At 37.9% G+C, this 11757-nt stretch overlaps 1 protein-coding gene across 1 annotated transcript in view; it reads right to left on the bottom strand.

Annotated features, from left to right (window-relative positions):
- The window catches only part of CNTN1 (contactin 1), a gene marked incomplete at its 3' end in the record, with an annotated part of 83545 nt that overhangs the window by 19538 nt on the left and 52250 nt on the right, over positions 1–11757 (bottom strand). The window contains exons 13-15 of the mRNA XM_019474046.1: positions 8873–8993; positions 5471–5629; positions 2092–2241 (exon numbers count right to left, since the gene is read on the bottom strand). Of these exons, the coding sequence (XP_019329591.1) occupies positions 2092–2241; positions 5471–5629; positions 8873–8993 (430 nt within the window). The remainder of the gene's footprint in view (positions 1–2091; positions 2242–5470; positions 5630–8872; positions 8994–11757) is intronic.

Below are 11757 nucleotides of genomic sequence, written 5' to 3'. Positions count from 1 at the left end.
TAATTTAGACAGCTAGACTTAGACAATTATTCTAATGCATCCAGAAGCTAAAATACATAAAAGCAGACTTTGATTCATTGACTTTCAAGAAATCACTGTGAAACGTGTTATTGATGAAGGAAGCAGATTTCATTAAAAAGAAAAATCATAGCACACATTCTTAGCATGCTAATAAAAATGTTACTGAATTTCCAGTTATCTACAAGAAGAGAGACTTAAAAACTGAAAAAGACACTGAAAACATTTGAGTTTAACAGACATTATTTGTCACTCATACAGTACAACAAAGACGCAGCACTGTTTGTTGCTGTTTAAGACAGGACAAATGTTAAAAATAACTACAAAGTGTGGATACGGGTTGTTGTTTGTGCAATAAAATATTTACCTTCTTCAGATTTACATGAAAATGCACATGCAGTCCTGACTCTGTACTACCCTGGAAGCTGATAGCGCAACCCAAATCCTATTGTTGCTGCTCATAACAAATTCCAGCTCCTGGCAGGAAATGCACTTGGGCACAGAAGTTCATCTGCAAACTGTTACTGATTTACACCCTATTTTGGCATGGCAAGAAATGCTGACTAATGCCTAGGAAGACTACATTAACATTTTGCTTTGTTTCACCAAAAATGTCTCACAGTCTGACAGAGATGACAACGGTGTTGTGCATGAGGAATCAGACAACAGACTAAACAGACTACCTCTTGCAAAAGCATTGCATCCTGCTACAAAACTGGAGGATATGCCATTTTTTGGGAGGCTACAACAAATACCATGAACATGGCACACTGCAAACTGCAGGACACTCCCACTATTCCACCTGTGAGCATTATTTCCCCTCCCTTTCTGTCTCTTTCCTGATATTTCAAAAATGTCTATTGTGCACCAGGCACTCCAAGAAGCATGTGTAGATTTCTCATTTAGATTCCTGGACCTTCAAATACAGCTGTTGAGTCATAAAACGTATGACGCTAATAGTCAATTTTATAGGCAGTAATTTCCTTTTACTTTAGTATTAAAGTTCTGTGGTTTTTCCTTCCCTGTCCAGACTAATTTAACCAATCTGTAGTTCCTTTCTCCCTAAGCCACGGATTTTTTAATGGACCAAATGTGGGTCTTCTTTAATAAATGTTTTGAAATTTGCAATGCAAATACATTTTATTTTGAAAATGCTGTCTAATCAAAGCAATGACCTAGCAGGTGTAATTGCAAAAATTAATTTTTACACTTTGGTTTTGCATTTTTAGTTTCAAATCTCAAGCTATGGGACAACAATTGTAAATATATCTAGGTTGCACATGGGTGCTAATATGTGTTAAGGAGGATATACTGGTATACAGGCTTTGTTGGATACAGTCTTTTTGCAGTGATACATTACCTCCTAGAGCACCACACTTATCTCCTTTGTACAGTCAAACCAGAATGTATTATCTTGAATAATAACATCTAATTCCTCATTTTGGAGAGTTCATTTTAAAAAGGACATGCCTGAGCCTAAAGGATATCCTTAAATATGCTCTGAGATTTTAACACTGAGCAATTAGACTGATAAGGGCATATGTTGTGTCAGATAATGTCACATCTTTGACATGGAATAAGAAATCACAAGACCAAACCTTCAATCACAGAAAAATGGCATTATCCAGTGTAACACACATCCTGTCATGTATTCTTTAGTTAGAATACAAACCAAACAGCAAATGGACATTTTCCTTGTTAAACACATGCATGTTTTTTCCTAAGTCCTGTACCCTGGTCACAAGCATGTGCGTACATTCATACACACACAGCCTGACTGATAGATATACAGTGGGGGATCTCTGAAAGATACAGTATGATTCTGTTTCAGCAATGGAGGCAAATTTGCCGTTTGTACCACGATGTTTCTTTCCTGTCTGCTTTGATGCTATCGCATCTGGACAGTCCGGTATTTGCTTACTAAAATCTATAGTAGCGTGTGGCTGAAAATACACGCTCTAGACTTGCATCTTGTGAAGTGTTTTTTTTAAATAAAAAACAAAATTACAAAATTAATAAAAATGTGAAAATTAAAAAGCACATTTAAAAACTTGACATTTTCTGTTTACGTACGAGCGCCTTCAGTTCTAATTCTCTGTGATGGCATACTAGGTTCTCCTGTCCCCAATGTGTTTGTTGCTATTATCCGGAACTCATATTCCATCCATGGAATTAAATCAATCACTGTAGCAGATTCCATATTTCCTTCAATATCTGATGGTTCTAAAAAAAAATAAGAAATCACTTTAAAAACCAGCATTCTTACAATAAGGTCAGTCAACAATGTGGTTGATTTCGGCAAAGCTACCACTATTTTTAACTGAAGGAAACGATGTTGTATATTAGGAATACCACATTTTACAGGAGTACTCACAGCAGTGACTGGGAATTTGGAAACCATGACACTATCTTGGATAAACCCTTATAGACTTGTAAGTTTTAACTGGGTGTGAACTAGCAAAAGAAGTACATGTAGTTATGAGGTATCCTTACTAATTACATATTGTAGTTGTAGGAGTTCATTTTACCTACAAACAAATGCAATGAGAAATCTGGAATGCAGAAACAGTAAAATAAAAATTCATGATATAGACAAGGGCTAGACATGTGCAAATGTAGGGTTCGAGCAATTGTTAAAGAGTGTTTTATAAAATGTGGTCATATTTTGGTGCACCTTATTAGTGAGCATGTTACAACTTGCTATCTAGTTCTGATCCAACAAAGGTAAGTGTTCTTGTAATTCCTGCGAAAAGACTTATTATTGTCATAAGGATGAGCTTCTTTACCATAAATAAAATGCGTAACTCATGACTCTCTGTCTACAATTCACAGACAATAGGGGTTGTTTCTATAGCTGTCCACAGTTATAGAAAGACAGAGGATTTTCATTCATTGCGTGGGCCAAGAGTTGTTTGTCAAATTAGTCTTGGGTTCAGAGGGAGATGAGAAATGAGATATTCTGCACTGGGAAGGCAGCTGATTTGGAATTAAAATATGAATGCAATAGCTGCAAAAAACCCCAGGCACAGCAGTGTAAGCACTGGATGGTGACACAACTTTCCTCTACCTAATGATCATCAAATTGTTCATTCCAAAGTGAGGCCCTGAAGGAGAAAGAAAAACACTTTCCATTGTCTTTCCACCTGCCCACCACCCTCCCTCATCCCTACTCAAATTATTTTTCTATCCAGTCAATAGAGCCATTGCAAACCTCCTATGGCATCCAAGCCATGATGTAAGTTTGGCATTCCTTTTCCTGGGCTACTTTCAATCTCTTCATTTAATCTTACTGGGCCACAAATTCCCAGAATAATTATGAATACTCAACATGATGACAATCTGATCCCCTTAACTGGAAAGAGCAACACAAATGTAAATAATTTATTACATAACTCATTCATACATATTTCCATACTGTGAAGTAGAATACACTTCTTTCATAAAACACACTCGATATTATGCAACCTGAGATGAATGATTTGGTTTGGGAATAATGGTAGTAGCAATAATAACAACAATATTTCCAAAGTGCAATGCCAAAGTATATTTTTTTTGTTCCACACATTGAAAATCAGCAGCATTAAATGATAGCCTAAACACTGATGAGAGATCAGTTTGGGCTGTTCATCATGCTTCTTTCAGGTGAAAGTGAACACTGAGCCAAACTGGGAGGAGCCCAGAAATTAAGTAAAAGCTTGCAGTGGTGGCAGTGATGGTTACTATGGTGATTTTACCTATTTTTTGAGGGAATCATCTATTAATCAAAATTACTCAGTGTGGTTCAAATGAAAAAGCAATGATTTTGAAAACACCAGAATAGTTCCTTTCAACTTTTCAGAAATGAGTAATTTATATCTTGCCTGCCCGCTTCGTAAAAAAGAAATTCAGCAATCTAGATTCCTCCCTGTCCCACTCAAGATGTGAATCCCACTCAACATGCTACAGCGTAAGACTCAAAGTCTGACCGCATGTCTCAATGACTATCTCATTAATTCTGTGAAGCAGAACTTCAGAGATGCAGAGAAGTGCATCCCATCATGCCTATAACACTGCAAATAGGGAATCTTCCTGAGAAGAGAGGTGGGTTCAAGTGTCTGCTCTGAACCAGACAGCGCAAAGATCTGAATCCAACACTTGTATCTCCTACACGTTTCTAGTTCCAGTAACATGCAGCACAAAAGGAAGCAGTATCAGAGCTGCCACCCCCTGTTTATAAATTTTTCCAGTACCTTCCTATAACCTCGTTTCTTCCTAATTCCTTTTTTTTTTAATAAAAAAGAAAAAAAAAAATGAAGAGGAAATAAAATATAATTTATCCTGAAAAAAGCAGAGGCTGGTATAAAAGGATCCTCCCTCCTGCATATATTGTTACTGAAGCAAATCATCGGTTATTCGAAAAGCTTTAATTTCTACATAATTTTTTTTTTTAAAGTTCAAGGAAATCTATTCTACACAAACTATTAAACAAGATATAAGAGATAGGAAGGGACTGGGGAACCTTCTAGGTTTATTTTCCAAGCTACTTTAATGTAAGTCATACATTAGTGCTGGCTGTTGGAGTACGCCTACTATTTTTAACTTTTTACTCTAAAAATGTAACAGAGATTTTCAGGTCAATATGTCAAAGTCTATTTCTTAGACATCTATCTCTGTAGTTTCAAAGGACAACTTAAATGAAAGACAATAGATGAAACTATTAATATTCTTAGTATTTAGAAATGCTGAGTATGTGATGCTCTAATTCCACAGAAAAGCACTTAGGTTATAATTTATTATGGTGGCATAATGAATCATATCGACAATTCTGTATAGCTTGTAGCTATGTTATCCTTCATAAAGCATTCAAAGATACTAGTAGTTTAAAATATTTTCATAATTTATACATTTATGTTAAATCTTGCAAAAAAATATGTATTGGCATGCCCTGTATTCAGGTAGGTGCCTCCTCAACTGCAATTATGTGGCACAATGATGACATCCAGTGGTTAGAAGGATAATCCTAGCTATGTTTTCTCTAGAGGTGCCAGTTTTAACACAACTGCAACTTAGTCTGCTCCCAGGAAAAAGCAGACAATTTTAAACAACTTTCTGCATAACAAATACAGACATGAAGACAACCGTTTGTCATCCAAATTAACCTGTAAATAAATTTTTACGATTCTAGTAGTTGATGTGGAATGTTTCAAGCAACAAGGAAAGAGGCAAAAACCAGGTAAAAACTCTGGTCTGTTCTTTTCTGTATTTCTTGATATTCAGTTCAGGCCCTCCAAGTGCTAGGAACAAACCTGTTGACAACACACTGACAGGACAGTACCTGCCTCCAAACCTTGTAGCAGACATTAAAAGCATCCCTGGTTTCCTTTTAGTGTGATTATTTTCTGATTAGCTGAGTTTTCTAACAATCAAACACTTTAAAACCTATTGATCTTATTACTTCTGGCATTACTCTTACCTGTTTTGGCATCTTTCCACTCTTCAGATAGAAAGGTTTTTGACTGGATAGTGTATTTAGAAATGGGGCTATGATTGTCTGTTCCACGACTCCAGGTAAGTGCTACAGCAGTGTCTCTAATTTCTTCTACTCTTATACCTCCGGGAGGGCCTGGAGGACCTGAGAAAAAAACATTGGCAATTCAATTAACAAATTAAATACTCTAAAAATGAAAGTTCTTTAACTTTCCTACTTGTATTTATCAGATACAAGGCTTTCGAGTCTCACTTTCTACTTAAGAACAGATTGAAAATGTATATATACATTTTAATAGGTTGCAGAGTGATTCAGAGGATAAATGCTCTTGCATGTAACAACTACCAAATGAAACTTCCATGACTCCCGCCTAAGTAGTAATATTGTGATTTCCTTAAGTAAAAAACCAATACTTTGAAACTGTTGCTACTCTTTTTTTCAAACAACAGTGAACTCAAGAGTCAGAAAAAATACACAGAATCTTCCTTCCTAAATTCCACCTAATGATGACCTTATTGGTGGCCCATCTTTCATCTACACTTCTGCTTGTGCCATATTGGCCTTGACTGCAATTTATATGGAAAATCTTGTACTTGTACTGGAGAAAAACCGTATCTTGAAAGACATTTCTGTAGACCTCTTCACATTTCTCTTGGCCTTCATATTAACCCAATGTGGTAAACCCATCATTGGATTAAAACTTCCTACACACTAATATAACTTGCGTGAAAGCAGAACTAGGCAACATTTCTCTACAGTTCTATAAAAGCCTTCCCACAACAAGAATTTGATAAATCCATGCCAAAATGCGGAATCCACTACACCCACTGAACTAAAAGCAGTCTTGCGAACTACATAGGTGAAATCAAACAACCTCTGTGCACCAGAATAACCCCACAAAGACCACCAACAAGGAACAGAAGCACTGAGTTGCCAAAGGGAAAACATTTTTCACAAAACAGCCATTCCACCTCTGCCCTTTCAGTCTTGATCATCAAGAAGGACCTATAAAATAATTTCTAAAGAGTATTTTCTTTTTCTTCAAAAGGCAGATACTTGCAAAGATTAATTTCAAAAGTCATAGTGCTAGTGAATATAAAAAGTCATGAACTAAATACAGATGTTGGCTTGATGGCACATTATTATGCTCCCAACAACCAGCTAAATCGTTACAGGTAGAAGTTGCCTGTCCTAAGCTAGTCTCATCTCTATGCTTTTCAAGTATTAAACACTATTTCTGCTCAAACCAACTACTTAAAATAGCTATGTTAAAATAACAGCAACTATTCTCAATCTGTATTTGGCTTTAAGTTTGTTATTTGTACTTCAGATCTGAAGAGATAGGCTTGTTCCTAAAACTTGCCTGTTTCTTCCAGGTGTATCACTAAACCTAATAAATGGTATTACATCTCTTCACCAAGTCTCACCTGGTTTATTTCTGAACAATAATAACAGGCAAAAACTGCTGGAGTGAATGCTTGCATTTTTCTAAATGCATTTTCTAAATTTTAAAATTTTTCTTCTAATTACTACTACTCCCATACCTCCACTTTATGTGAGTAACTTTTTTATTGTTGCTGTGCTGTGCTTTAGTCCCCAGAAGAGAGGCTAAAATGTGCAGATCAACAGGCACAGATGACTTTTTCATAGACTAGAAAGCTAAAAAGAGAGTGATGCAGGTGCACACATATGTGAGTATAGGAATCTTCATCTGTAAAAGACACCACAAGATTCTGTAAGCTGTGCTAAAAAAATCTCAAACTTAGAGTAATTCTGTAACCCAAAGCTTAGTACCTACTTACAAACTTGGCCTATAGATATTTTCAGATCATTCTTTTCATATTGACTGTTCCAGTTTTGTTATTATATTTCTGTTTTATATGATGCACAGTTACGTGATATATATTAACTAATGTGTAAAAACAGAGACAATGCATTAGAACTATTGAGAAGTATTTTCTGATTCCACATTCAGAGATAATAATATGTCAACAAGATTCAGGTAATTATCCAACAATCTGATCGAACAAGTCCCAGAGCATACGAAAAAACCAACAAGAAATAACAGGATATATTTCTCTGCAGTATTTACAGAGGAACCAAAACCAAAACAAAAACAACTCAACAGAAAGAATGGAATGAGATTTCTACATCAGATCTAAACACACAGTGTGCCAAATATGTCTTCAGCTCTTGAGCTCTTTATTTTCTCCATAAATCTGAGAAAAGGAACCAAATGAAACTAACTGAATCAAACAAATATACTACCATACATCATTGTTTGTCTGTTTCAATTAATTTATCCTTCTAACAAGCAAGCAGTTCCATTCCTGACTCCAAAAGTATTCAAGTTTAGACTGATTCCTCAAAGAATATATACGCCATAAAAACAAGTAAGCGTGACCACTCTACACAACCTTTTGGGCTATGGCCTATGACTTTGACAATCAAATTCCTGATTGTTTCTTCTCCTAAGATCCAGGAATAGTTCCCATTTAGTATCCTTGGAAAAATGTATGTCAGTTGACTATTGGATTGCTCATAACCAACTTCTATTAAAATTCAAATACCCAGAGAAAATTAAATACAGAAATACTGAAGTCCACAACATCCCCAAATGACAGAAATTCAGAATCAAGGCACAAGCTATACTTCAGCTGCTGTTCAGCTCTACAGTATAACTGGAATGTGGGGCAAAACATGACAGTAATGTGGCTCCAAGTACAAGTTATGTCTGCTTTGAATTGTCAGCATTACAGCTCATTACAGAGTGTTAGCACTCCAGAACATGTTATACCTGGAGGCACAAAACAGAGTAAAATGCCCAAAGGACATGAATTATCTCACGCTATTGAAACCATGCATTGTAACAGATCTTGTAGGATACGTACTATATGAGCAAGCACAGTGTTTTGAGACTGCGGTAATACTTAACAGACATGAATCAGTTAACAATGGAGTGATAACCTTAACCCAAATGTCCTGGCTTCTGTAATTTTAAAACTAGGAATCCTTTTAATGTAGGCCTAGTATTATACACAATAATTTAATATATAAAGCTTTATGAGAAAACAGAAGCGGCTTCTTAAAAATGTTATACAGCGGATACATTGAAATGATACTTAAAATCTATTTTTAATAATGAACACCAAATTAAACTGTCTAAAAATTACTTTAACATAAGGAAAACACGCGCTCAGTTAGACCTCTAAATGTCTGGAATAGAATCAGTACCCCGAGTAGACTTCAAGGATTTTGCATGGTTGTGCACTTCTCATTTTGATTTCTGTCATTTCTTGATGAGAAATAACATATGCTAAACAATCAGAAACACTGCTTGTCTAGGTGAAAACCAGCCACATTTCTGTTTTACCTGGAGAACCTTACCTCTTACCACAAGGTCAGCCGAAGCCGAGGAGTTGTCAACAATCGTCTGAGCAGTGCACATGTACCTCCCAGCGTGCCGCAGCTGAACGTTTTTAATGAGCAGCTCACCGTTGGATTTAATCTGTTACAAAAATAGCAGGTAGCGAAGCTGGTAAACATCTCTGTACAGCTGTGTGATACCCGTCTACACATCCCTCCCAACTGATAGACAGTGGCCGCTATTTCCAAAGAGCAAGTGCTTACTTCGAGCATGAATCACCCTCAAAGATACATCTGATTTATATGACAGCTGTTGAAAGTGTCCTGTGTTTCCTGAAGAGATGCTGCTCTTTACCAGACATGAAAAAACCAGACGTATTAGTAAATGCATTTTTCACAAGGCAATATTGCCCTTTTACTATTTCAAGCCCATATCTGAACGTTAAATTTAGTCAAGAATTTTTTCATGAAGAGCAGCAGTCAGATGATTCCTCCATACCATTACTTGCTTTTTTTATGCACGTTTGTATGAGAACATGTCATGGAGTCCTACTAACAGAGCAGGACACTGTTTGGCTCTTCCTTTACAAGCCTAAAGCAGTACGAACGTTTTTATCGCAGAGAGGCTACAATCACAGCCTAAATAAAGATGCACCAAAGAGATACCAAAATGCAGTGACTGTGAAGAAACAATTATGTTCAACACGTGTCACAGCTCCTTAGAAAGGCCAGCCCCTGTTCTGCCCAGTGGTGTTGGCGATGGACAGGACAATGGCAGTAACCATAACCCCTGTGGCGGGAGCTGGGCTGCCGGGCCTCTGGGATGGCTCTGAGACAGCGCAGTCCAGGGCAGCCCTGTCCTTCGGCGACCCAGGATGGGGCGCACGCAGACAGCGCTGCAGTGAGGCCTCAGCCAGGGCCAACCCCCTGCTGCGGGAGCTGCTGTTGAGCTGAAACACTGCCTTTCTGGCCCCGCCAGAACTACAGCTCCCGTCATGGCTCCGCCCAGCCTGGCTGTGGGCCCTGCTGGTCCTGACATGCTGGGCGGCCAGCTAACTTCCCAGCCCGACTGCGACCCGGCCTCCTCATGATGGACCTGCCCAGCCACCCCTGGGCCGTGCCCGGCCCTGGCTGTCACCACCAGACCTGCCCTGCTCCCCGCCCTCAGGCCCAGCGGGATGGGGCCCTTGCTGGTGAGGCCCCTGCCCTGCCGGCCGTGCTATCCCCCCGGCTCAGCTCTCGCTGCTCCCTGGCAAACGGCAGCAGGACCTCCAGGGAAGCAAATTACCGTTCAGCGAGGCTCATACACTCATCATCATCATCACAGACCCTAATCTTTCCTCAACACTCTTCACCAATGCTAGACTATTGGGAAAACATATAGCTATGTTTTCAGATGGCTGTAAGGTCCACTATCTGCTGCTACCTGTGATTGTACAGATAGGCAAACTGAATAAAGTATTTTTGTCCTATGACACTTCTGTGAACCCACTGAGTAACTAGATGCGCACCTGTAAAACAAGGAGTAGAACAGAGACCACTATATACACCACAGGAATTCTTAATGAAAAACATATTTTGTGTTAAGACATGTATATAAATGTTTTAAAATAACACACTTGAAATATTTTGCTTCTCTCTCCTGCATTTTATTCCAGAAAAAGATTACTAGGTTAAATCACAGGGTTATATATGTGTTAGTCATAAAGGTATTTCAGAAAAAACCCCAAATGTTCTCTCCAAAATATATCTGATTGCTTTAATGGAAATCAAAATGTTACAAAAGATTAACAGATGGATTTATACCACACTATACCGAAAGGGGCAACATTAAGATTTCCCAATTCACTGCAGATTGTTCAGAAATAATACAATTTTTTTTAAAAAACAAACACTGACATAACTCACTGCAATCCTGAAACCTTCACATGCAGGAATAAAAGGAATTCAGATGCAAAATGATATGTTAAAGAGAAATTGCTAAATATTTAGGTGTAAGAACTAGTGCCATCATCATGGAAGGTTCTAGGGAACAACAAAGACCTTCAATACAATCTCAAATATTATGGGCTGTCATTAGCGTCTCTGCATTTAGACATTCTGAAGAACTGAAATAAATCTATGTCATCCAGTTTATGTTTCCTGGTTGAAAAGGAGGGGGGGAAAAAGTAAGGTTAAATCTTTTCCAAATGTTCTGAAACTAGAATGCCAGTTTAGAGTCTATATTTAGGGGAGATTAAAATAGCCAGATAAAACTATCCTTTTCCTTTCCAAACTCCAGCGATGATTTTGGATGCCAGCTTCAAATTCTGCTGGCATAAAATTTCAGCACAAACTGAAATCTGTTAACACCAATTTTCTTGGTCCAGCATAAGAATTCACATCTTCACGAAATTACTGAGGTAAACCGGTGGTTGGATAAAAGGAGACTCAAGCACACATGAAAGAAACTGCTTAATCCTGGCTAGCAATACTTCAGCTGATTGCCTCATAGGGTCAGAGAGAAATGCAGGTTATACTGTAGCTTTTCAATTTTTGAGTGTCACAAGTGCTGTTAGCAATGGTCAAACAGATTAGTTGGATCAGTGAACAATCCAATGTTCTTGATATATTTCTGACCATTTCTCTTTTAGTTATTATTAAACTACGTCCATGTATGTGTGTGTGTGTGTGTATATATTTTCACACTTTTCACTCAAGACTAATATGACAAGGCTTTTAATTTAATTTGCCAAAGTGCATGCAGGATACAGAGATGAGGTGAGTCTGGGACAGTGGCATTTCTGTGCAGGTGCCCCCCCCCCCGCAGTTTATTCATGAGAACTCCAGGGGGACTGCCGTCGAGGACAGCATCCTTTGAAAATCTGTGGGCATTACTGCATAAGTGAACACTGGCTGGCAGCCTG

This window comes from Aptenodytes forsteri, unplaced genomic scaffold, assembly GCF_000699145.1.
Source record: "Aptenodytes forsteri isolate BGI_AS27 unplaced genomic scaffold, ASM69914v1 Scaffold166, whole genome shotgun sequence".
Lineage (NCBI taxonomy): Eukaryota > Metazoa > Chordata > Aves > Sphenisciformes > Spheniscidae > Aptenodytes > Aptenodytes forsteri.
This window is presented reverse-complemented; position numbering and strand designations above follow the sequence as displayed.